We start from the raw sequence: 27163 nt of genomic DNA, 5'->3' as shown, positions 1-27163 counted from the left end.
CCGGGGATTCCTGCGCAGTTGGGACTGCTGTTATTTGTTGCATTTTATTGTCATCTAGCTGAATTCCTTTATTTTATATACGAGAAAATGGAAGCCCATTTCATTTACTGAATACATAATTACTGAGCGCAGACCAGTCCTGAATAAAGCAGGCCCTGTCTCAAGGAGTGTACAGAACCCTGAAGATGAGCAAGTAAGCAGGCAATTACAATACCGTGTGCTAAGTGCTATGATGGGACTGGGAGAACAGGATTCCAAGTAGTCATGTCTCCCAGATTTGGGGGTGCAGAGAAAACTTCAGAGGAGATTTTAGGGTAACAGTCTAGAAGAGAGAGCACGAAAGCCTATCTCAGCTCCTCTCAGTCAGGCTGTGGTAGTTGCACGTGCAAAGGCCAGAAGAGGGAACTTTGGGGGAGTGGTTACTTTAGGTGTAGTTAGGTGTAGTTGGAGCCCACGGGGCAGAGATGATGGCGATGGGAAGTAAGTAGGAAGGCCTGCCTGGGAGAAGGCAGGGGCTAGACCATACTGGGCCTTGTGGGCCAGTCTTTTTCCTGGGAGCGATGGGAAGCTAATGAAGATTTTAAGCAGGGCTGTAACAGGATGAGATTTTTTTTTTTTTTTTCCAAGATGATATATAAGCTTTTAATTTGTATTTTATTTTGTATCTTTAATATTTTATCGATTATATCTCCATATATTCCTAAGTATTTTCCCCAACTTCTAATTCGGGAAAAATGTCAAAGCTGCAGAAAATCCAAAGCAACGTCTTCTACCTTTCACTATTTTTTACATTTATATATAATATACATATATACTTATATATTTAAGTACTTTGTATATATCTATATACTTTAAAAATATATTTATATACTTTTTTTGGTTGAACCACTTGAAAATAAGTTGCAGATAGCAGACATTTCACCATTAAGTACTCCAACATATATCTCCTAAAAACAAGAATATTCCCCTATATAACCACAATAAACTTATCACACTCAAGAAATTTAACATAATGACATGTATTTTCCCTAGCCTTAAAAATTTTTTTAAAAACTTTCAGAAAAGCTGCAAGATTAGTACAATGAGCACCGTTTACCCTTCATCCAGATTCACTGACATTTTACCTGACTTGCTTTGTCTGTCTTTGAATTTGTATGTATATAATAACAATAATGAAATAATTATTATTTTTGCTGAATCATTTGGGAATTAGTTGCAAAAATGTTTACATTGCACCACTATCTACTTCAGCATGTATCTTCTGAGAACAAGGACATTTCCCTACATAATCACAATACCGTTACCACACTCAAGACATTTAACCTTCATATAATACTATTATCTATAGTTGATAGTTGATAGTCAGATTTCTCCAGTTGTCTCATTAGTGATCTTTATAGTTTTTTATTTTTGGAAAGCCAGTCAAGGATCATGCATTGCATTAAACCATCTTTAAATTTGTGTTTTTGCAAAGATCACTGGCTGCAGTGTGAATTGTCAGAGAGGTTAGAGAGCAAGCAGGGAGAGCAGCTGGGAGGTTACTTGTAGCAGTCTAGGTGAGAGATGATGATGGCTTGGATCAAGGTGGCAGCAGTAGAGGCAGAGGTGGAGAGAAACTGTGCTTACAAGATATATATTAGGAGGGAATTCACAGGATGTGGTGATAGGTTAGTTATGGGAGGGGAAGTGTCAAGGATGAGTATCAGGTTTGTGCATCTGGATGGATGGCATTAGTTCCATAAGATATGGACTACTGGGGGGGCACCTTGGTGGCTCAGTCAGCTGAGTGTCCGACTCAAGTCATGATCTCACGGTTTGCATCTGACTCAGTTTGCATCTCTCAGTTAAGCATCTGACTCTTGATTTTGGTTTGGTGATCTCACGGTTGGTGAGTTAGAGCCCTGTGTGGAGCCCCGTGCTGACAGTGCAGACCCTGCTTGGGATTCTCTCTCCCCCCCACCCTCCTCTCTGCCTAGCCTCTGCTCATGTCCCTGTGGGCACACATGTGTGTGCTCTCTCTCTCTTTCAAAATTAAACCTTAAATTTTCTTTTTTTAAAAAGAAGCTTGGAATTTTCAGTTATGCCCTCATTCTCTTGAGAAGGGAGAGGGGCTGAAAATGAAGTTAATGATCGATCATGCCTACATGATGAAGTTTCCGTCAAATCCCAAAAGTATGGAGTTTGGAGAGCTTCTGGGTTGGTGAACATGTGGAGGTGCCGGGAGAGTGGCATGCTGGAGAGCCCCTTCCCATATACCTTGCTTTATCTCTTCTATATGGATGCTCAGCTGTATCCTTTATCATATCCTTTTATAATAAACTGGTAAATGTAAGTAAAATATTACCTTAAGTTCTGTGAGCTGCTCTAGCAAATTTATAGAGCCCAAAGGAGGGGTCAGTGGAACCTCAATTTATAATCAGTTGGTCAGAAGCACAGGTGACAGACAACCTGGGCTTGTGGCTGGCATCTTAAGCGTGTGTGTGTGTGTGTGTCTGTGTGTGTGTGTGTGTGTGTGTTGGGGTGGGTGGGGCACAGTGTTATAGGACCGAGCCCTTTAACCTGTGGGATCTGATGCTATCTCTGGGTAGAGAGTGTCAGAACTGAATTAAATTGTAGGCCAGGGTGGGGGGGTGCCTGGGTGGCTAAGTCATTTAAGCACCCAACTTCAGCTCAGGTCGTGATCTCATGGTTTGTGAGTTCAAGCCCTGCATGGTGTGAGGTCCAGCCCGACTTTGGGGCTTCGAGCTGACAGTGCAGAGCCTGTGTGGGATTCTCTTTCTCTCTCTCTCTCTCTCCCCTTCCTCACATGCATGCTCTCTCTCTCTCTCAAAAATAAATAAAAATAAACTCATAAAAAAAATTGCAGACCACCCAGCTGGTGTTGCAGAAAATTGCTTGGTGTGGGGAAAAAGCACACATTTGGAAGTGAAGTGTTTTATGTGACTAGTGAAGGAGATTCACAGGGAAGAAACACATAGGAGATAGACTGAAGTAAGGTTTTCCCTGACACAAGTGGAAAATTAAGTTTTTCCAATATATGATCCCTCATTCTGATACACAGATTATCCAAATGTTAACATTTCATCAGGTTTGCTTTATTTCTATGTATCTATCTACACACATATAATTTTTTTGCTGAACCATTTGAGCGTAAGTTTCAGAGATAAAGCCCCATTTACCTCTAAGTACTTGGGATGGTTAATTTTATGTGTCAACTTGACTGCGCTATTGGGTGCCCAGATATGGGGTCAAACATTATTCTGGGTCTTTTTGTAAGTGTGTTTTGGGATGAGGTTAACATTTAAATTGGCAAATCAGATTGCCCTTCCTAATGTGGGTGGGCCTCGTCAGTCAGAGGCCTAAATAGAACAAAATGGCTGACCATCTTTGAGAAAGAGAGTTCTTTCCTGCCTGAGTGCCTCTGATTTGGGACATTGGCTTTTTTCCTGCCTTTGGACTCAAACTGAAACATTGACTCTTCCTGGGTCTCCAGGCTGCTGGCCTGCAGACTGGAATTGCAGCATTGGTTCTCTTTGTTCTCAGGCCTTTGGACTTGGACTGGAACTACACCGTCAGCTCTCCCGGTTTCCAGCTTGCTGACTCACCTGGCAGATCTTGGGACTTGTTAGCCTACATAATCGTGTGAGCCAATTCCTTATAATAAATCCTTCTCTATCTCTCTCTCCGTATATTTCCTATGTGTCTGTTTCTCTGGAGAACTCTGATATTTACTAATGAGTATTTAGTTAAAAAAAAACATTTTCTCACATAACCACAATGTAATTGTCACACTTGGGAAATTGACATTGATATAGTACTATTATCTAATATACAGATCTTACTCAAAATTTGTTAATTTTCCCACTAGTGTCTTTTGTATAAAATGAAAAAAAAAATGTTCTGGTTCAGGATCCAATCTGGGATCACATGTTGTATTTAGTTGTTAGATCTCTTTGGTCTCCATTAATCAGGAATAGTTCTTTAGTCTTTGTCTTTCATGACTTTGACATTGTTGGAGAGTACAGAACATTTATTTTGTAACGTCCCTCAATTTGGGTTTGTCTGCAGATTTAGGATATGCATTTTTGGCAAGAATACTGACAAATGATATTGAGTCCTTCTCAGTGAACCATACCAGTGGGCATTAGCTTGATTTGTCTTATTGCTGATGATAATTCTGATCATTTGTTAAAGGGATATCTTTCAGTTTCTCCACTGTAAAATTCTTTTTCCATTTGTAATTGTGGGTGATATTTTGAGTCTATGTACTATCTTGTTTCTCATTAAGCTTTTGTCTACTAATTTTAGCATCTGAGAAGTGTATATGAAGCAGGAGTTATTGAAGATGGAATGAGATCATCATGGATGGGTGGGTGAGGAAGTGGGTAAGGGTGAGAGAGCATATGGTGAAAAAGAATCCAATTTTCTATTAAATCACTTTGGCTAGCATGTGAAGATGGTATTAGAGGAACAGGAAGAATAGAAAAGCCGTTCACAGTAGTATGGTGAAAGATAATCTGAGTGAAGGCAGGAGATGGGCTAGAGAGAAATAAATTGATCAGAATGCTGCTAAAAAAGATAGAATCTATAGGACTTGCTTTTGGTCAGGGCTTTGCAACTTGCTAATCCAGCAACTGATAGGGAATGTTGGGAGGCTGTGGTTGGAGAAGGCCTTGCTAGGGAGGTGATTTAATCAGAGATCTGAATGATTAGGGGGTAACTAACCATGAGGAAAGAGAGATCTGGGCAGAGGGAATGTATTCATTATGTTCTGGATGTGTTATGTTAAGCTCAGTGTTGGCATACTTGTTGTTCTTAAATGTATTGGATGGATGTGTGAACTAATGTGCAAATAGAGAGGGCTGATGTCATTGTTATTTCTGTTGCAAAAATAAATGGAAGCTTTGTAAATTGCAAACTTCACGGGGCAAGTTATAGTGTCTTTGTTTTTAATAAAAACATAGTAAGAATAATATCTCCTATTTAGTGAAGGTTTGTCTTGGCCAGATTGAAACTTTTAGAGGCTTTGAATATTAAAAGATTATGGTGGCCACCTCAGGTGTAATTAAACAAAACAAAACAAAAAACCAATAAACACTAATCTGTGACATGAGGATGGGGTGTCTAACAAATACTCATTTCCCCCCATGATGATTACTTCAATATTTGATCATGAAAAACTTAATTTGTGCTTATTGATGTATAATTTACACATAAGGAATTTACAAATCTTAAGTGTACAGTTTAATTCTATATATGAATACATGCATATCAAGATACAGAAAATTTCCAGAACCTTGGAAGGCTCCAGGGAAATCAATACCACCTCCCCACAGGTAATCATTATTCTAACTTCTATCACCATAGATTAGTGTTGCCTATTTTAAAACTTCATATAAAAAGAATCACATAGCATGAATTCATTTGTGTTTGTCTTCTTTTGTTCCACATTGTCTGTGAGATTCATCCAAGTGCATTGCATTTCTGTTTGCTGTATATCCAGGAGTGGAATTGCTAGGTCATATGATAAACCTAATGTTTATTTTTATGTATGTATGTATGTATGTATGTATGTATGTATTTAAGCTTATTTATTTATTATTGAGAGAAACAGAGAGAGCACAAGCAGGGAGAGGGGTTAGAAAGAGAGGGAGAAAGAGAACCCCAAGCAGACTCCGTGCTCAGCACAGAGCCTGGTGCAGGGCTCAGTCCCACAACCACGAGATCATGACCTCAGCCAAAATCAAGAGTCAGACACCTAGCAGACTGAGTCACTCAGGGGTCCCCCTAATGTTTATTTTTGAAATGAAAAATTGGTTCAGGGGCACCTGGGTGGCTCAGTAGGTTGAGCATCCGACTTCGGCTCAGGTCACGATCTCACGGTTTGTGAGTTCAAGCCCTGCGTCGAGCTCTGTGTGGACAGCTCAGAGCCTAGAGCCTGCCTCGGATTCTGTATCTCCTTCTCTCTCTGTCCCTCCTCCACTTGCACTCTGTCCCTCTCTCTCTCAAACATAAATAAACATAAAAAAAAATTTTTTAAAAGAATAATTGGTTCAAAGAATTTTGGGGATGCCCCTGCTCTGTTGGTGCTAGGTACTTTTCTAAATGTTTTACATTTATGAACTCTCTTAATTTTTACAACAGCCCCATGAAGTACCTAATATTACTTTTTTTTTTATGTTTGTTAGTTTTGAGAGAGAGTGAGCAGGGGAGGGGCAGAGAGCGAGGGAGACAGAGGATCCAAAGAAGACTCTGCTGCTGTCAGTGCAGAGCCTGATGTGGGGCTCGAACCCATGAACTGCAAGATCCTGACCTGAGCTGAAGTATGACACTTAACTAACTGAGCCACCCAGGTGCTCCATCTACTGTTATTACTTTTGATTTACCAGTGAGGAAGCAGAGACGCTTAGAGGTTAGGTAACTTGCCCATGATCACATATCTGGTAAACAATGCAGAGTCAGGCTGTAGAATTTGGGTTCTTAAACATTAAGCTATTTGGCCTCCTAATACAGCTTTGGGACCTCTCAGGTTCCGGGCTCTGTATTAGGTTCTTTACATTTATCATCATTTATTCTAACAAGTCTGTTATGGCTGGATATATATATATATATATATATATATATATATATATATATATATATATTTAGTTGTTTAATTGACGAGCTTCCAGTATATCTTCCATCACTCTGGCTATCACAGTCTACTATTTATAGGTGGCATTTGGAGAATGGTTCTCGAGTAAAGAGAAATATTTTTGAAAAGAAGACACTAATTCCTTAAGAGTGTTATTTCATGTATTCATGCCGAAAACATTTAATTACCTTTTTAAGAGCCAGGTAGAAGGAATTAAGGACTCAGATTCAAAGATGAAGAAGATGAAGAAGATTCAAAGATGGTCTCTCCCTTGAGGTGGTTACAGAAAGGAAGTGAGACCAAAGCCAAAGCAGAGTGGTAAGCACTATCACCAGGATTTGAACACAGAGGTGGGTACACTGAGGCTGTGTGCGTATGGGAGTAGGGAAGGCCTCATGAAGGAGGAGGTGATGTCTGGGCTGAAACTCAAAGGATGAGGAGGGTTTTGCCAGGTCAAGAGGAAGATGAAGCCTTCTAATCAAAGGCAAGTGTACATGCAACGTTAGGGACCTATGGAAAGGTCCTAACTGAATGGTGTGCAGCTCAGTATGGAGGAGGCTGGAGGTGGTGGTTGTGGTGACAGAGGTGGAGGGAGAGGGGAAGAGAGAGGACTATGGAATGGGGCTAGAAGGCAAAATAACGGTTTGATTAACTGGATTCCTTGGGAAGGAACTCAGTTGCCTTTGGTTAAAAATCCCGGTTGCCTTTTTGTTAAAGGAGGTAAGATCCAGTCTGTTTGTCTGTGATGGTGTACTACTTTTACGGATGGCCTGCTCTACTTCACGTTTTAATAGCTCTGGTAAGAATGCTGGGAAAAGAGCTCTGGGGAGCAATAGATAGTAATTGAGCCTGGTATAATTTGTGGGAGATTGGCCTATCTAAATTGATCTAATAAGGTTTTATAGCTGGATGGAATCTAAAATATTAAATCTAATTTTCTCTCATTCTCTTTCTCTCTTTACCAGAGGAAGAAGGGGAGGCTGTGTAAGTTAAGTGGCTCGTGAAGCCCAACATCTAGTGAGTGAAGTAGTGTAAAGAGCACAATTTTTGAGTCAGGCAGACCTGAGTTCTAATCATGTCTTAGTAAATGGCCATGTCACCTTCAGCAAGTGCCCTAACTTCTCTGAACCTTACTTTCCTTTTCTGCGAAACAGTTACATCTACTTCATAGGTAGCCCCCATCATAGGGCTTATCACATAAGGTTCCATATATTCTCTTTGCCCTTCATCTTTCCTAACAGCACAGAGTCATTGTGATAGAGGTAAAAAAGAGATAAAAAGTGGAAGAGTTGGGGAGGTCAGTGCCCCCTCAAGCAGGGTCTCTCAAGCTACCAGAGTTATAGTAGCCCCCCCCCCCCCCCCCCCATTTGGACTGTCTGGGTTCAGACCCTGTAGGTCTGAAAAGTTGACACTGTCAGAACTTCCAGCGTTGATTGGCTCATTGGGGAGAGACTCACACTAACAAAACAGACAAGAAATTTATGAATAGTCTAGGGTGCAAATTCATTAACTTCTAGTGATGTATCTTATAACTAGCTCATGCATTCTCAGTCTCATATTTTTATCTTGAAGTAGAATAATCAGAAAGTTGTCGAGCCCAGTATCTGAGCTAAGAGAGTTGGGCAGTCTTCAGAAATATTTCATCCAGGTTGTAAGAAAGGCTGATGATTTCACAACCAAGGACCCTTGGTTGTGTGTGTGTGTGTGTGTGTGTGTGTGTGTGTGTGTGTGTATTCACAGTGCTGGAGAAACAACACATTCCTATTGTAATTGCCTCATTTACACTCTGTGTGGACTACATCTTTCTATTAACACATGCATCTTCTGAAATGATATAATTGATTGAGTTAGAATTACCTTCAGGTACATTCTGCTATTGAAAAAGCACTCTCCCATCACCTTTGATTGGATCTGGGTGTTTCACATGTTTATACCAACATTCTTACCAGCTATAGATAGCTGATATTAACTTGCAGACTTGAGATTTCCTCTATTTTCTAGAAGCATCTCATGACAGCTCTTTGCACTAGTCTCACTTATCTGTATACCCATTGTGTGGTAGGTAGCATGTACTTGATAAATGTCAGTTCAATAAAGGTGAGGATAAAAGAGAGGACATCAGAAATGGGCTCGATGAATAGGATTTAAGTCCTCCAGTCCTCATGGAACACTCAGGAGAGGGTGCAAATGGTGTGAGGGATGTAGAACCACCCAGGATGGGAGGCTGAGGAGGAAGAAACAACTTTCCAGAAAGTTTCTTTAGAAGGCAGTTGGAAGATTAGGAAAACAAGTGTTACAGGGCTGTTGCTGAAATCTAAGAGAGCAGTGAGGAAGCAGACAGGAACATGGATTAAAAACTGAAGAGATGCTAAGTAAGTAGCCAGATACCCTGTTGAGATGCAGGTGAGTGGATTCTAAGTGTAATTTGACCATAAAGAGCAAACAGAGGAGGTAGGCGGTTGTTTGGGTAAGTTTGCATCTGGATTGGACGAGTTGTTGGGACAAATGAGTTGAGGTACCCACTAAGCAGTTTGGTGTAAGGGTCTGAGCTTCTAGAACAAATCTGGGATAGTTGAAAGCATGGAAGTGGGAAGACTCTTCAGGAAGAGCGAAGAATGGAGGGGGGTTTTGTGTAGGGGGCAGAGTCCAGACAGACACGGGAATTTAGGGCCAGGTAGAGGAAAAGGAGCAGGATGGGGAAAGTCGGGGGACATTTTGAAAGCCAAAGGAGCAAGTTTCAAGGCGGTAATCGGATGCCTCCTGGAGGTCCAGAGGAGGAAGACAGATCTTTTTCAGTCCTTGGTTACAGTGTATTCCGAGGAGCGGGGAAGGCTGGGGGTGGGGCTAAGCCACACCGAAGGCCACGACTAAATTGCATTGAAAGCAGACGGCCTTAGTAATTTTTCTGGGAGTTTGGCTGTGAAGAGACAGAAAAGGCGGGACTTGGAGAGTAATTTAAGGCTCAAGGGGATAACTGGCTTCAGAATCCCTACCCTTGAGTGGGAACAACTCTGCATCTGCTGGAGGCCCCTCTGCAGGCCTTTTGGGTCCTTTTTAGGATTTCCCTTCTAGCTCTAAACTGGAAAAAAAAGAACCAATTCTCTCCCCCCTCTCCCCACCCCCCACCTACCTCCGCCTCGCCTTCTCTAAACTGAAAACAAAAATTGCCACTCAGTAAAACGCAAAACCAGCGTTTTGTCCGAAACCTTTCTTTCTTTAAAAATCCTCTCATGCAAATTAGGAGCTTTAATGTGGCTCCCAGCGATTGGTAGGTACGTACGAAATCCGTCATTTCCTTGTAGTGCAGGATGCAAACGAAGAGTCCGCTTTCTGCCTTCCGATTGGCTGTTTGATTGGTCTACTTCCCTTTACCCCTCCCGGTAGCTCTTATAAATTACACCAAATTGGTTATCCTTTCCACTTCCTTCTCCTTGAATAAGAAGCTGTAACTGCAGTTTTGGCCGTAATGTCTGGACGCGGAAAGCAGGGAGGTAAAGCTCGCGCCAAGGCCAAGTCGCGCTCGTCCCGCGCCGGCCTGCAGTTCCCGGTGGGCCGAGTGCACCGCCTGCTGCGCAAGGGCAACTACGCCGAGCGGGTGGGGGCCGGCGCGCCGGTGTACCTGGCGGCAGTGCTGGAGTACCTGACGGCGGAAATCCTGGAGCTGGCGGGGAACGCGGCCCGCGACAACAAGAAGACGCGCATCATCCCTCGCCATTTGCAGCTAGCCGTGAGAAATGACGAAGAGCTCAACAAGTTACTCGGGGGTGTCACCATTGCCCAGGGCGGCGTCTTGCCCAATATACAGGCGGTCTTGTTGCCCAAGAAAACGGAGAGTCACAAACCTGGCAAGAACAAGTAATTAGGAAGCTTGAGACCATCCCCACTAACCCCAAAGGCTCTTTTAAGAGCCACCAAAGTGTCAAACGAGGGGCTGATCACGAAATAGCGCATTAGCTCTTTTTTTGAAAATTTGGGTGGCTCTAAAAAGAGCCTTTGGTCTTTGGCTTGTCATGGTTTATTTGCTTTTGGCTTTGTGGCTTTCGGTTTTCTTTGGTAAGAGAACGGCCTGGATGTTAGGCAGCACGCCGCCCTGGGCGATGGTGACTTTGCCCAACAGCTTGTTCAGTTCCTCGTCGTTGCGGATGGCCAGCTGCAGGTGGCGGGGGATGATGCGCGTCTTCTTGTTGTCGCGGGCCGCGTTCCCCGCCAGCTCCAGAATTTCCGCCGTCAGATACTCCAGCACCGCCGCCATGTAGACCGGCGCGCCGGCCCCCACCCGCTCGGCGTAGTTGCCCTTGCGCAGCAGGCGGTGCACTCGGCCCACCGGGAACTGCAGGCCGGCGCGGGACGAGCGCGACTTAGCCTTAGCGCGGGCCTTGCCTCCCTGCTTTCCGCGACCCGACATGACTGAAGGTGAGGCTACAACACCTAAAGCTCTGAACCTCACAACAAAACAGGATTGAAAGATCAGCGATTGAAAAGCCTTTATAAGCTTTGCTAGGGGTGGGGTCAGGAACGAGTTTTTCATTGGTCCTAAATTGGCTCCAGAACTAGCCAATAAGGCCAAGAGTAGGTGCTGTTACGTAGTTATTACTGATAACGCAAGGTCCCTGCAAGGCCCAATGGAAATGAAGGACTTTTGGAGCCCTAATTTGCATACGGTGGTTATAAAAGGATCAGGCCCGCCCATTCTCGCACTTCTTTTCTTTGCTAACGCGTGTGGTGTTGTACAATGCCTGAGCCGGCAAAATCCGCTCCCGCGCCCAAGAAGGGCTCGAAAAAGGCTGTCACCAAAGCCCAAAAGAAGGATGGCAAGAAGCGCAAGCGCAGCCGCAAGGAGAGTTACTCCATCTACGTGTACAAGGTGCTCAAGCAGGTGCACCCCGACACTGGCATCTCGTCCAAGGCCATGGGCATCATGAACTCGTTCGTCAACGACATCTTCGAGCGCATCGCCGGCGAGGCCTCCCGCCTGGCGCATTACAACAAGCGCTCGACCATCACGTCCCGGGAGATCCAGACGGCCGTGCGCCTGCTACTGCCCGGCGAGCTGGCCAAGCACGCCGTGTCCGAGGGCACCAAGGCCGTCACCAAGTACACCAGCTCCAAGTGAGTCCCTGCCGGGACACGGCGCTCGCACGGGTCGCCGGCCGCTTGACTCCAAAGGCTCTTTTCAGAGCCACCCACCTAATCACCAGAAAAGAGCTTTGTTCACTTATTTTCCCCTCACTTCTTTCTCACAAAGTAAGTTGTTTTACTTGCGAAAGGTCATGGAAGATGGCACACGTAGTATCTAAGCCTTTCTTAAACTTGAGACTCCTGGCGCGTGACTGGCTTTGCTTTTTAATCTAGAGCGCGTCTTAAAAACTTTTAACTGTCTTAGTTTTTCTAGAAATCCTTTCGAATTAAGATATTGGAGAATCTGTTCCTCCTCACCTTCCGTCCCTAGATTATTGTGTCCTGGTCGTTCTGTTGGGTGTATGTTTCATCGGTGTTCTAAAACGAAATGAGTGATTTCGGTCATCCTCACTTAAGAAAGAGTCCCAGGACAACTAAGCCCCGGGGGCCGCGGATATTGCGTCAGAGCGCTGAAGAATTCTTCCGAGCGTTTGGCATCTGCCTGGGTGCCCAGTCACCAGTTCTGCCCTGCGGTGTGGCCTCCTGTGGATCCCAGCGGTCTGGGCGTTAAGGGTGGAGCCTGTGCTGCCGGGTCCTAGCCTTTCCCTGATTGGACGACATGAATATTTAAAATCACCCGCCGGCTCCGGAATTTGTAGATTCTGGTTTCCGCTGCTTACTTTGGGTCTTTGAAATCCCTGTTATTTCTCGGTTTGTGGATCGTTTTTGCATTTAATTCTTCTCGGAACGCTCCGGTTTTAGGTCACTGCACGGCGCTGGTCATTGAGGTCTGGGCTCAAAAGCCACCTCTCGGAGGCCTTCCCAAGTCCCACTCAGGAATTTGCGCCTCTTGTTCCTGCCTGTCATCCGGTCTCATGGTTTTCTCTTCCTCCTAGCAGCCGTCAGAAATTGGTTCGTTTCTTAGATATGGTCTTTGTTCTCAAGCCCTTAACAGAGACTTTGCTGGTCTGTTTTTCTGTATTGTCCATGCCAATCAGTGCCTGGCACAAAGCGGACACTTAAATACTTACTGAATTATTAAGATCTGTCGAATTAATTTTCCCACCCCATCCTTTTCTTAATCGCTCCCGTGGATGGATGGGTGCCGTTCATTTCCATTAGATACATGTGAAGACATGAAAATGGAAATGTTTTTGGAGCTCTTTGCCCAAGTCCGTCCGTGGTCACCTCAGGGCAAGATCTCTGAGGAGGCCCGTGTTAAGATTCTTTTTGCGCCAAATAGGTGACAATGGTTGGTTCTCCCTTTACGCTCCTTAGTGTAGCGTAACCTCTTTTGGATTTTCGTTAAATTCAGAGCATTGAATCCTTTTCCAGTCTCCTTTTCTGAAACCCATCACTTCCACCCTGATCCTCTGTTCCCCATGGAGATGAGCATTTAATTTACACTCACCTTCTCATTTATCAGGAAGCCCTGAAAAGATAGACCCTGTAAGACAGGCAAGGTTAATAACCCTTTTGCAAAGGAGGTTGAGAAAAGCAATGGGATTGGTTCACTGGTCATGCAGCCAACTTTTCCACCTTTGTATCCTCAAATGCGTGGACAATTGCATTTTAGTTTTATTTTGTGTGATTACAGAATGTTCACAGTCTTTCTGTCCAAGCCTTGATTTTGCTGATGAAGACACTGATCAGTTATTCAACTCTGCTTTTGGCTAAGGGGTTCTGGGCTTGATCCTAAGAGTTTTGTGAATTCAGATGGACTCCAGACATCATGAACTGAATAAGTCTTCTGTTTCCCACATGTGTGTTTTCAAGTGTGTGTAGATGCTATTGTATTAATAAAATTACCGATTAATTTAAAAGCTTGGCTGCTTTCTTTTTATCTGCAATATATTTTCTCATTAAATGAAGTAAACAGATACAACCACTGCTGGGTCTGTGGAAAAGGATAAATATTTATAAACCATTGGCCAAAATTACTTCTACCCAAGAGGTGCACTGGGGTTGAAGTAGCTTGTTATGAGGACACTGTTAATGTTTAGTCATTTAAAAAGACATGACCACAAATAACAAGCATTATAAACAAGGTAGAAGAAATAAAGTCCTTAAGAAAGTTTAGCTAACACCTATAGAGCACTTAGTATGTGCCAGACAATGTTCTCCAGGCCCTTTATACATATTGACTCATTTAATCCTCACAAGAACCTCATGAAATAGTTATCATTCTTATCTCCCATTTTATAGTTGAGGAAACTGAGGCATAGAAAGACTTCTCCTCAGAAACTCTCCAGAGAATAAACTGCTAGTTCAGGATTTAAGGGATTTGAGAGAGTAAGATCAATCTCTGAAAACCTGGATCCCTCCTTGGATTTTGGGAAGAAATTATCTATGCTTTACAATTAAAAGGAATATCACCTGCTTTATTCTTTTCAGGATGTGCCCCGTATATAAATCTATGGTGGTGGTGGTGGCTGAAATCCTTGGGGAGGGGACTGAGGGGGTTCTGGTTCTCCATCGCAGAGGCCATATCTCAACTTGCTTATCAGTTGGAATCCCTTCACTAATATGAGAGAGTCTTGGTTACTGGTTTCAGGCTCCTCCTGGGCATGGTGTTCACTAGCAAGGAAACTGCAGAGTGGGGAAGGGGAAGAGGTGATAGAATTTGAAATTTTAACTCCAGAGGGGAGCTAATTAGTGATAGTGAGTTTAATCTTCCTAAAGAACCTTTTTCATCACTTCTTTCTCCTGCTCAGACATCTGTTGTCTATTTGCTTATGTTGGGGTTAACAATGATTGTTATAATAATTGCCTCTACTTATTGAGCACTTAACTACTTCATGGTTCTCTGCATTGCATCATTCGATCTATAACTGGCACCACTGAAGTAGATTCCATTATCATCATCCTTATTTTCTAGATAAAGGAAACAGCCTCAGAGAAGTTAAATAACTTGTCCAGGATTGTTTAGGAAGTAAGTGGTGGAGCTATAACCCAACACACATTTTTAAAAAGCTTGATATTCAAAGCTTTCCAAAATCTGCCTCTTCCTCCTTTTATAGCTGTGTCTTCTACTGCTCTCCTCTAGGGTTAGGTGGGTTTTCTGCTCTGCTTCAAATGGTCTGTTCACCTTCCACTAAACCCATTTGCTCCTTCCCAGGTCTGGATTGGATTGCTCCTTCCTTCTGGCTTGGCCAGAGTTTTCTTTCAAGCCAAAGTCATACCTTCCAGCTCAAATGACATCTCTTCCTTCATTTCTCTATCATACCCACTTGCACGCACCTGTTCTATTCAAGTGGGAGAAAGTGTTAGGGTTGCACCTCACCTCTTCTAGGCTCAAACCTCTCGGATATTCCATGTTCTCCTGCTAGAGTAATCTTCCAAGCACAGGTCTGACCTCATCACCTACCTGCTGATAAACCTCCAGTGGCCTGTATCACTGCCTCAGTTTGGCCTTCAAGAGAAAAAAAATAAAATAAAACAGAAAACGTAAAAATTTATCAGTAATTCTTATCATATTTGGTTTCACAATGTGGCCTGGGGAGGGGACCTTTCTTTAAGAGGGAGGTTAACATAGCTCATAGTACAGGTAATCAGTAATTCTGACACAGAGAGTAGTAAGCCTGAAGGGCAGCTCTGTTTGGGTTTCAGCAAGTGACCCTTAACTGCAAGACTGTCCCTGTGCCTAGGGAGACTAGGTTTCATCATTTCATATGGGCAATGGAAAATCTGTGTCTACTAATTTTGTAAATCTATTAAGTATCTATTGATATTAAGTTCTATAAGAAAGGCTCTCTAGGATCATTCCTCTTCTCTGACTCCTAAGCATTGCTAGATATGATATCATTGATTCATTTTTTCATTCAAAAATTGGTTGAGTGTGTTAGATATCAGGCAATCTGCTGGGCAGTGAGCATACAAGATTCAACAGAACAGAGTGGCTTCTGCCTCCCTGGACTTTTAGTGCCTAGGAGAGAAGTTGGATATTAAACCAGTGACTATAATAAAGTATGATGAGTGTTAAGTGGGATAAGTGCCCGCACAGATAGTGCGATGGAGGGAGGCCTAACTTGACATTGGTGGGGGCGAGGAAGGCCTCTGGGAGGAGGGGACTTTAGGATGAGGCCTGAGGTGGATGGGAAGGAAGAGTGTTCCAGGCCATGGGTGGCATGGGCAAAGGCCTGGGGGAGAGCAAAAGCCAGCTGGCTCAGAGAAGTAGGAGGAACTGCAAGAAGCAGTTTAGAGGACAAGTTTAGGTAGCGTTTGGAGGGCAAGGAGGAGAGCACAGTAAAACGAGTTTACACCGGAAGGCAGAGCCCAGACCTTGCCAGATTAGACCAGACATATGGAAACAGACTTTAGAGAACCCTATTAGCTTCTAAGCTAATGTGACTATGGAGACAGGAAGGAGCCAAATAGCAGTGAAAACACAAATGGCAGTGAAAACACAGTCTCAGAGGCCACAGGGTCTATGTCCATTAAAGCACTTTCTGGGGCAGATGGCACCCTGGCCCTCAAATGGGTATCCATTCATTGCAATGGGGTATCCCTTAACATAGAAATGGCTGCATCAGGCCATCCAGGCTGATACCAGCCACCATGGCACTCTCAGGAACCATGAGATTTCGAGGGGTCTGTGAGATTCATAATAGGTCAAATGTAAAGGTTTGCTAATGTCCAGTGCTGGTTAAGGTTAGAGAAATGGGGTAGTCTTATACACTATTAGTGGGAGAAGAATGTGGTGCAAACTTTTTAGTGGGTAATGTAACAATATCACAATTCCCTTTTCATATACGAAACAAAACAAAAATGTCTACACAAAATCCTCCAAGATACTTATGCAGGGAGGGTAAATAGCAGCTTTTTATTTCTATTTTCTATTTTTTCCTACTTTTTTATTATTAAAAAATTGTTTTTAAAGTTTATTTTGAGAGAGCGCGCGCACGCGCACAAGCGGGGGAGGGGCAGAGAGGAGAGACAGAAGTCTCCCAGGCAAGCTCTGTGCCATCAGCGCACAGCCAGATTCGGAGCTCGTACTCACCAACCAACCGCGAGATCATGACCTGAGCCGAAATGGGAGTCAGACACTTAATTGACTGAGCCACCCAGGCACCCCTCTACTTTTTAAAAAGTTTATTTATTAAAATTTTTTTTAACGTTTTATTTATTTTTGAGACAGGAAGAGACAGAGTATGAACAGGGGAGGGTCAGAGAGAGGGAGACACAGAATCTGAAACAGGCTCCAGGCTCTGAGCTGTCAGCACAGAGCCCGGCGCGGGGCTCAAACTCACTGAGGGCTAGATCATGACCTGAGCCGAAGTTGGCCGCTTAACCGACTGAGCTACTCAGGCGCCCCTATTTATTTACTTTTGAAAGAGAGAGAGAGAGTGTGTGGGTGCGGGAGCCAGGGAGGAGCAGAGACAGAGGAACAGAATTCCAAGCGCAAAGTTTGGAAGTCACAAACTGAGATCATGACCTGAACCTAAATCAAAAGACAGCCGCTTAACCGACTGAGCCACCCAGGTGTCCCAACAGCAGCTTTTTATTAAAAGCATATTTTTAATTCTTGATAATTGAGAAATTAAAACATATACACAGAGGGGAAGATACCCATTACCCAACTTCATCAATTACCAACTTAAGACTGTCTGTCCTGTATCATTTTGAAGCAGATCACAGACAGCATATTATTTCATCCATAAATATTTCCTTATGTATCTCTAAAAGACAAGGACCACAATACCAAGTCACATCTAAACAAATTAACAATAGTTCCTTAATTCATCAAATACCCAGTTGGTGTTAAACTTAATCTACATGTCACAGCTTTAAAAAAAATGCTTGGTTTAAATCTGAATCCAAATAAGTTCTGAACATAATGGTTGGTTGACACGTCTTTCAACTCTAATATATGTTTCCCATCCATCTCTATTTTTTTCTTTTTTTAATTATTTAAAAAATTTTTTTTAATGTTTATTCATTTTTGAGAGACAGAGAGAGCATGAGCAGGGAAGGGGCATAGAGAGAGGGAGACACAGACTCTGAAGCAGGCTCCAGGCTCTGAGCTGTCAGCACAGACCCTGATGCGGGCTTGAACTCACAAACTGTGAGATCGTAACCTGAGCCAGAGTCAGACGCTCAACCGACTGAGCCACCCAGGTGCCCCCTTTTTTTCTTTTTTAAATGTTTATTTTTGAGAGTGAGAGAGAGTGCGTGAGTAGGGGAGGGGTAGAGAGAGAAGGAGACACACAATCAGAAGCAGGCTCCAGGCTCCGAGCTGTCAGCCCAGAGCCCGACACGGGGCTCGAACCCACGAACTGAGAGATGATGCCCTGAGCCGGAGTCAGACGCTTAATCGCTTAATCGCTTGACGGACTGAGCCTCCCCAGGTGCCGCCATCCCTATTTTCGTGTAATTTCTTTGTTAAAGAGACATGGTTGTTTTTCCTGTAGAGTTTTCCAGTTGGGATTTTGCCTATGGCTTCCCTGTGATGTAGTTTGTTGTGATTCTTTGTCCCTTTATGTTTCCTGTAGAAACAGAATAAATGGAGCAGAAGGTGATTAGATTTAGATTCATTTTTGTACTTTCTGGCAAGACTGCTGCACAGGTGGTGCTATTTTTTTTTTTTTTTTCTCTATCAGGAGACACACAATGTGTAGTTGCTCCCCTTTTTGTGACAATAGCTGTTGATGCTTAATGCTTGGATCCTTTAATTCATTAGTGGCTGAAAAATGATATTCTAGCACTCCCCCTTAATTTTATTAGCTGGCAAGCTTCAATAAAGAGAAAGCAGTATTATTTTTAATATTAAACACTCAGAAAGTACTTAACTATCTAATAGGTGAAAAGAGAGTGACAGGATCCCTTTTGATATAAATAAAAAAGTGTATGTATGTATTGGTATGTATACATGCATATATGAAGGAAATATTTTTCTGGAATTTCATATGATAAAACTCATAATAGTGGCTAGTCATAAGGAGAAGAGTGTGGGTAGCCCAGAAGGAGGATTTTACTTTTTCTTTATATCTTTCAATATTATTTGAATTTTTCATGAATGTATGCTTGAAATCATTGTCAGCAGAGGTTATTTGGACAGTGGGGTTATTGGCCTTAAGGAAAAACAAAAACAAAAACCAAAACCCGGTGCTGTGAGAATATTTTTGGTGAAAATAATGCTTCAAATAACTATCCTAATGCTTGGCATCTAGTAGACCCTCAATTCATCTTCATTAATTCTGAAAAACAGTTTAAAAAATCTTCAAGAGGGGTGCCTGGGTGGCTAGTCGGTTAAGCACCTGACTTAAGCTCAGGTCAAGATCTGTTTGTGGGTTCGAGCCCTGTGTTGGGCTCTGTGCTGACAGCTCAGAGCCTGGAGCTGCTTCAGATTCTGCGTCTCCTTCTCTCTCTGCCCCTCCTCTGCTTGCGATCTGTCCTCTCTCTGTCTCAAAAATAAATAAACGTTAAAAATTTTAAATAAAAAAAATAAATAAAACATCTTCAACAATATAACCAGCACTCAAACTAGACAGCAACAATGGACTCCAAGTGTTCCTGGGACTTGTGTATGGACCTACAGGTCTAGGATTGGGATTCTGCTAGTACAATCACTTAAAAAATCGTGAACATCAACTTTAAAAGAGTTATGCTCTGAAGTGATTTTCCTAACTAGTCAATTTTGCTGCTGAGGCCTCTGTCATAGATTAGGTCCTCAGCCAGGTCAGGAGAGCCAGTCAGGCTCTTCAAGGAGGACTGACTGGGTCATGGAGGGGTGTGAAATCAGGTGATGAGAGTACAGAGGATTGGCCCTGGACAGTTGGCATGGGTTACTGAGCAAGTCAAGAGCAGTATTTGGGGAAGGTTATTCTGACCCTCTTAATCTTTACTCTGACTGAGCCATGCAGGATAAATTGGTGCTCCTAAATGTTACTCTTATTTTTCTGAAATTTGCAAATCACACATAATCTGAGGATCTTTTACTGTATTTGCTGTATATATTTAGTAGAGCCACTGCCCTTTTTTCTTATTTATTATTCCTTTGTATGTTTATTTTTTACTCCCTTGCAGACAATCATTCTAATTTTGCTTCTATGTGTTTGTGCAAAAGGTGTATTGCTTTCTATGCATTAAAAATAATTATTCTTGGGGTGCCTGGGTGGCTCAGTGGGTTAGGCATCCAACTTTAGCTCAGGTCACAATCTCGCACTCCGTGAGTTCGAGCCCCGTGTCTGGCTGTGTGCTGACAGCTCAGAGCCTGAAGCCTGCTTCAGATGTTGTATCTCCTCTCTCTGCCCCTCCCTGCTAGCATGCCCTCTCTCTCTCTCTCTCTCTCTCTCTCTCTCTCTCTCTCTCTCTCTCTCAAAAATAAACATTAAAAAATTAAAAAAAATTATCCTTGCATACTATATATTGCATTTATATGGTATTTTTGAAATAATAAATTACAGAGATAAATAGATTAATGGTTTCCAGGGAATGGGGGTGAGATGGGAGGTGGTTGGGAAGAAACTGGGAAATTCTTTTGAGATGACTGAATGGGACGGTATCTTGATTGTGGTGGTGGTTACACGAATTTACACATGGAATAAAATTGCATAGAATTACATGCACACACGCATATGAACTCAGGTTAAAAAAACATGTGAGAAGTCATTAAGGTCTGCATATTAGTTAACAGTAATGTACCAATGTCAATTTTCTGGTTTTTGCTATTGCATTGCAGGTATTTAACACATCACCATGGGAAGAGGCTTAGTGAGGGGCACATGGAACTCTTTGTACTGTTTTTGCAGCTTCCTGTGAGTCTATTACCATTTCAAAATAAAAACTAAAAAGCTACAGAACATACTTTACTAGTAATTAAATAGATGCAAAGGTAAAATAGAATGTCATATATATTGTTTTCAATAGAAAAATTCTTCTTTGGTGCCAGACAATGTTTTATTTTTTTTATTTTTTTATTTTTTTAAATTTTTTATTTTATTTTTGGGACAGAGAGAGACAGAGCATGAACGGGGGAGGGGCAGAGAGAGAGGGAGACACAGAATCAGAAACAGGCTCCAGGCTCCAAGCCATCAGCCCAGAGCCTGACGCGGGGCTCGAACTCACGGACCGCGAGATCGTGACCTGGCTGAAGTCGGACGCTTAACCGACTGCGTCACCCAGGCGCCCCAATGTTTTAAACACTTTACACGGATTACCTCATTTAAAAAAATTTTTTTTTAACATTTATTCATTTTTTGAGAGACAGAGAGAGAGCACAAGCAGGGGAGAGGCAGAGAGAGGGGGAGACACAGAATCCGAAGCAGGCTCCAGGCTCTGCGCTGTCAGCACAGAGCCCAGTGCAGGCTTGAACCCATGAAACACAAGATCATGACCTGAGCCAAAGTCGGATGCTTAAACGACTGAGCCACCCAGGCGCCCCTGGATTACCTCATTTTATTTCCCTAATAATCTATCTAATAACCTAATAACCCTATCAGCAGGTAGCATCATTATTTCCATTGTACAGATGTGGAGACAGAACCACTGAGGGGTTAAGTCACATGTCAGTAAGTGGCCAAGCCAAGATTAAAAGTCAGAGTCTCTTTTCAGTCATTATGCTATACTACTAATGTCAAAGAAGCAAGATATTGAGGCAGCATTTACAACAGTTAACAATATTGTAAATAACCAAAAATGTAGGAATGCTGAAATAAATATAGGAAAAAAAAATCATCCTATCTTAATCAACCTGCAACCACCACTTAGCTATTTATTGATATCAAGCCATATTTACTGACTAGTTTTCAAAGAGGAAGAACATATACCAGAGAAACAGTGAAGTGTCTCACCAAACAAGGAAAAACCAGAGTTAATAGGTTGTGGGAAGCATGGACTGTAGAGTTTTGATGGGCTTAAAGCAAAGCAGGCCTGTGTGAAAGGATGGACATCAGAATTAGGCTTTGAAGTGTATCCAGGTTCCTGTTTCCTTGGAAACCACAAAGTTAAGATAAAGATGAATGTTGTGTTTAGAAACCTCTTATTGAAGTTTTGTACTTGGGTTGAAAATCAAGGTCTGTGTCAAAGTGATTTAGGTCCTCCTGGCGGGAGGGGGATGTTTCATTCTAGTTGATGTGATTTCAAACTGAAAAGGTTCTGGTAGTCTGTGACTTTTAGAACAGATTTCTCAGTGAATAAGAAAGCAGTAGTCATTCAAAGAAGGGGATTGTGACAATATAGCTGCAGCATGTCCTTGAGACCTATGTTTCCTGCTATTTCTTTGGCTAGCTGTATCTATTATCCCAGCCTGATGAATAGCAGAACACATTTTTACTTTCTCAGTTCTAGTTAATTTCTACTCTCTGAGAATATATGTAAGTGGGATCGTGTTTTATATCTTATTCTATGTTTTGCTTTTTCCCTTCTCTAATCCTATTTTAAAAATTGGCCTTTCCTGCTCATTCATCTCCCACAGAATGCAACCTGTGTCTGTGCTATCCCTGTTGTGATGTGAACATTCAATCTGTTGATTGAACTGCTGCATTAAACTGCATGATGGGCAAAACCACATTTCATCTCCTCACTCTCAGTGACAAACATCCAGGTTTGCTCTAACTCCCCATCACAAAAAGTGCTACAATGAACATTGTTGTACATTTCCCTTATGGACCTAGGTAAGAATATCTTTTAGGTAAAAACCCAGGAACAGAACTGCTTATTGAGATCCGTTTATTCTTTTTTTTTTTTTTTTAATTTTTAATGTGTATTTTTGAGAGAGACAGAGATAGAGACAGTGTGAGCAGGGGCGGCAGAGGGGCAGGAAGAGAGGGAGACACAGAACTCCAAGCAGGCTCCAGGTTCTGCACTGTCAGCACAGAGCCAGATGCAGGGTTCGAACTTACGAACTGTGAGATCATGACCCCAGCCAAAGCCTAGCTTAACTGACTGAGCCACGAGGCAAGCCCAGAATCTGTTTATTCTTAACTGAACAAAGAGTACCAAGCTCCCCTCCAGAATGGTTGCCCCAGACTTCCAACACCATGGTATCAGTGCTCCTCTGAGCCTACTTCCAGACCAACCCTTGGGTCATCCAACTTTATGAGTTTTTCTACACTCGCTGGTATAAAGTGATATCTCATTATTCTTTTCATTTTTGTTTCTTTGATTATTAATCAGTTCAAGCATCTCTACATGAGTTCGATAGCTTTTGTGTTTGTTCTCTTGTGTATTGCCTGTTCATATCCTTTGCTCCAACATTGTTTCTAGAATAAAACCTAGCCTCTCCCTAGTTTGGCATGGAGTCCCTGGTACTAAAAGCTCACTTTTTTTTTTTAAGATTTTTTTTTTAAGTAATCTCTACACCTACGTGGGGCTCAAACTCACAACCCTGAGATCAAGAGTTGCATGCTCTATTGACTGAGCCAGAGGCACCCCTAAAGCTCACTTCTCGTCACTGCCCTTTGCCCATGCTACATGTGGCCCCATAAAAGTTCTTCTTTGTTTTCATTGTCTGTTCTGCCTGGATTACACCACCTTCTCCTAGCCCCCAATGTAAACATGCCTCAAAACCTAAATATTCTTTAGAACCCAGCTCAAAATATCACCACCATATTTGCTCAGCTGGAATGGACCTTTTCCTCTCAGCTCCCACAGAGCTCAACCTACATTTCCTTTAGTCATCTACCACGATAAGGCTTCTACTCTAGCTACTGAGGTGGGTATTACCTCCCTACAAAGACAGGCATAGGTTTGTGCAAGCATAGAGAGATTCAGAAGGCATATTCAGAGAAATATTAAGATTTATTAAACATGAGTAAGATGATTTTTACTTTGTTCTTTGTAGTTTCCTGTAGCCAGTGGTTTTTTCCTAACTATAGATTGTAAACCATTAGCGGGTTATGAAATTGATTTACTTGATAGAGGTCATCTTTTTACTTTTCCCTTTTTTTAAGAAGAAGATAGAGTATATCACAAATAGTATCATTTTGTGAAACTTGTTGCAATTTATATATATATTTTTAATGTTTATTTTATTTTTGAGAGAGAGAGAGAGAGAGACAGAGTGCGAGCAGGGGAGGGGCAGAGAGAGAGGGAGACACAGAATCTGAAGCAGGCTCCACGCTCTGAGCTGTCAGCACAGAGCCTGAAGTGGGGCTCGAACCCATGAAGCGTGAGATCATGACCTGAGCTGAAGTTGGACGCTTAACCGACTAAGCCACCCAGGTGCCCCTTCAATTTATATTCTTGTGTAAAGGCAATGTAAAATGAATTTCTTACTGTGAGTTGAGGTCAAGAGGTTTGTTCTACTGTGCGGAAGGGTCACAGAACATATTCCCCCAATATATGCTACTTTGGCATATTGATATTTTGAGCTGTAGGCTCAAACAACAATGTAAGGACAGATTTTCTCTGACCCTCCCCTCACTTACCTGCTTCAAGATACATCCTCCAGAAGGAACTCAGTTGTCATAAGTCCCTTTCCTGGGAGTTTCATCAAGCAGGGAATATTACCCCTTATCACAGGAGAACTCGACTCCACAGCCAGACAAACTTTGTCACAAACTCTCATATCTCCCGTGTATTCTTCTAAGGGCCCATTCATCTTTTAAAAAGGCATTTACTGTCTCCTAAGAGGCCTCCAGTTCCCCTCCTCTTTCACTATTAAGATGGTATTTATGTCTGAATTCTAAGCCACCTTGGGGAGTTAATTATTTTTCCCTGGGTGTCTCCCATGTATACATAAGGTATGCATGTTAATAAACTTCTGTTTACAGGTACCTGGGTGGCTCTGTTGGTTGAGTGTCCAACTTTGGCTCAGGTCACTTTCTCACTGTCTGTGAGTTTCAGCCCCGCGCCAGGCTCTGTTGCTGACAGCTCAGAGCCTGGAGCCTGCTTCGGATTCTGTGTCTCCCTCTCTCTCTGCCCCTCCCCTACTCGCATTCTGTCTTTCTCTCTCAAAAATAAAATAAACATTAAAAAATATATTAAAATAAATAAATACATAAATTTCTGTTTGATTTTCTCTTGTTAATCTGTCTTTTATTATGGGAGTCTCAGCTAGGAATGCAGAAGGACAGAGGGAAAATTATTTTCTCTTCTCTATAGTACAAATATATACATATTTAATGTTTATTTATTTTTGAGAGAGAGACAGAGTGTGAGTGGGGGAGGGGCAGAGAGAGAGGGAGACACAGAATCGGAAGCAGGCTCCAGGCTCCGAGCTGTCAGCACAGAGCCTGGTGCGGGGCTTGAACCCATGAACTGCAAGATCATGACCTCAGCCGAAGTTGGATGCTTACCGACTGAGCCACCCAGTTAACCCCCCTACAGTACAAATACTGATATTATTTGTATCTATGTGTAATCACTTTCCCTGGAAACCTTGAACCTAATACAAAAGAAAAGTAAAACACAAAGCGTAGGCTCAAATTCCATCCTGGTCACTTTTTAGCTGGGTGACCCATATCCCCAGGGGGCTCATCTTCACCAGAAATTTCCCTATCTGTAAAACAGGAATAAAAAGACCTACTTCCTTTCCAGGGTTATTGTAGAATCAAATGAGAAGACATAAGGGGAAGGCTTTTGTGAGTCACAAAACATCCAGGAACCCAAATATTCTTATTGTCTGGGTCACAGTCTAGAAGAATCTCTAGATGCTACTCCTCTAGATTATATAATGTACCCATTGTTTCCCGTGAGTCTTTCCACATCCTGATTGTGAGGTTCCCAAGGTAAAGATCTAGGACTTGTACTAGTTAGTGTTTATCAGAATGTTAATGAAATGACTAATAATTATTACTTTATTGCCATGTTGAGATTCTGCCCTAAGTACTTTGCATGGACTGTGTTTATCTCATTTCATCCCTATGGTAATCCTATGAGGTATGTAGCTTTCTTGTCACTATTTTACAGATATTCAAACTGCAACATCAAGCCCCTGTTGTAGTAGCTCTGTCTTTTCTCTTCCAGTTTTTCCCAGACAAGTGAATCTGGGGAACAGTTTCCTAGTTGTCCAGTTTGGGCCTTCCCCAGGTCACCAGAGGTATCTAGCCAAGGGCCACAGACGTCTCTGTGTATTGCTCTGAAGGCTGGAGTTTTCTAAGTGGAGACAGCCTCCCCTCTGGCCCCCACATTGTCGGACACAGGGGGTGTGAGTAAAAATGCAAATCTGTTCCTCGTGGTTTATACTCAGGTGTAACTGACAGACAGAAGGGCCTTTTGGAGATGGAAAGTGCAGGGGCACCTAAAAAGAGAAAATTAGGGGAAGTCTGGTTCTGCTTTGAGAAGGCCCTCTAAGAGGCTCTGAGCTCAGAATCTGCAGTGGGTTGAATAGTGTCCTCCCAAAAGTCATGTCCACCTGGAAGCTCAAAATGTGACCCTATTTAGAAATGTCTTTGCAGATGTAATTAAGGATGTTTAGATGAAATTCTCCTGGATGTAGGATGGAATAAGAGAAAGGAGTAGGAAAAGAAGACATCCAGATGGCCAACAGACAAATGAAAAAATGAAATGAAAAATGAAAAACTGTTCAACATCCCTCATCATCAGGGAAATACAAATTAAAACCAGATGTTGGTGAGGATGCAGAGAAGGAGGATCTCTTTTGCACTGCTGGTGGGAATGCAAACTGGTGCAGCCACTCTGGAAAACAGTATGGAGCTTCCTCAAAAAGTTAAAAATAGAATGACCCTATGACCCAGCAATTGCACTGCTCGGTATTTATCCATGGGATACAGGTGTGCTGTTTCGAAGGGACACATGCACCCCCATGTTTATAGCAGCACTATCAACAATAGCCAAAGTATGGAAAGAGCCCAAATGTCCATCGATGGATGAATGGATAAAGATGTGATATATATATATATATATATATATATATATATATATATACACACACACACACAATGGAGTATTACTCTGCAATCAAAAAGAATGAAATCTTGCCTGTGCAACTACATGGATGAAACTGGAGGGTATTATGCTAAGAGAAATTAGTCAGAGAAAGACAAATATCATATGACTTCACTCATATGAGGGCTTTAAGATACAAAACAGATGAACATAAGGGAAGGGAAGCAAAAATAATATAAAAACAGGGAGGGAGACAAAACATAAGAGACTCTTAAATGCAAAGAACAAGCTGAGGGTTTCTGGAGGGGTTGTGGGTAGGGGGACCGGCTAAATGGGTAAGGGGCATTAAGGAGGACACTTGTTGGGATGAGCACTATGGGTGTTACACATAGGGGATGAATCACTGGAATCTACTCCTGAAATCATTATTGCACTCTATGCTAACTGACGTAGATGTAAATTAAAAAAATAAATAAATAAAATTAAAAATAAATAAATAAGTAAATAAAAAGAAACAGACAGACATGGGGACTCAGGAAAAAAAAGAGAGCGAGAGCGAGAGCGAGAGCGAGAGCGAGAGCAAGGAGCGGGAAAGACACAGGGGAGAAGGCCATATGAAGA

The 27163-nt window shown here is 42.5% G+C and overlaps 3 protein-coding genes across 3 annotated transcripts; 2 read left to right on the top strand and 1 right to left on the bottom strand.

Moving 5' to 3' along the window:
• The first annotated feature begins 10049 nt into the window (after positions 1-10049).
• On the top strand, positions 10050-10548 carry LOC122228643 (histone H2A type 2-B). Its single transcript, XM_042953796.1, has one exon. It carries the CDS (start codon positions 10101-10103, stop codon positions 10491-10493), a length of 393 nt encoding a protein of 130 aa, XP_042809730.1. The 5' UTR covers positions 10050-10100; the 3' UTR covers positions 10494-10548.
• Positions 10548-11100, bottom strand: LOC122228642 (histone H2A type 2-C). Its single transcript, XM_042953795.1, has one exon. The coding sequence runs from the start codon at positions 11037-11039 to the stop codon at positions 10650-10652; it is 390 nt and encodes a 129-aa protein (XP_042809729.1). The 5' UTR covers positions 11040-11100; the 3' UTR covers positions 10548-10649.
• A 220-nt stretch (positions 11101-11320) lies between these two features.
• On the top strand, positions 11321-11837 carry LOC122228644 (histone H2B type 2-E). Its single transcript, XM_042953797.1, has one exon. The coding sequence runs from the start codon at positions 11367-11369 to the stop codon at positions 11745-11747; it is 381 nt and encodes a 126-aa protein (XP_042809731.1). The 5' UTR covers positions 11321-11366; the 3' UTR covers positions 11748-11837.
• Positions 11838-27163: the final 15326 nt, after the last annotated feature.

The sequence above is a fragment of the Panthera leo genome, chromosome C1 (genome assembly GCF_018350215.1).
Source record: "Panthera leo isolate Ple1 chromosome C1, P.leo_Ple1_pat1.1, whole genome shotgun sequence".
Lineage (NCBI taxonomy): Eukaryota > Metazoa > Chordata > Mammalia > Carnivora > Felidae > Panthera > Panthera leo.
The sequence above is the reverse complement of the archived record's forward strand: the minus strand, read 5'-3'. Positions and strand labels throughout refer to the sequence as shown.

Bases quoted from the DNA above. Each gene is read 5' to 3' on its own strand.
- LOC122228644 (XM_042953797.1), top strand. From the start codon at position 11,367: ATGCCTGAGCCGGCAAAATCCGCTCCCGCGCCCAAGAAGGGCTCGAAA.
- LOC122228642 (XM_042953795.1), bottom strand. From the start codon at position 11,039: ATGTCGGGTCGCGGAAAGCAGGGAGGCAAGGCCCGCGCTAAGGCTAAG.
- LOC122228643 (XM_042953796.1), top strand. From the start codon at position 10,101: ATGTCTGGACGCGGAAAGCAGGGAGGTAAAGCTCGCGCCAAGGCCAAG.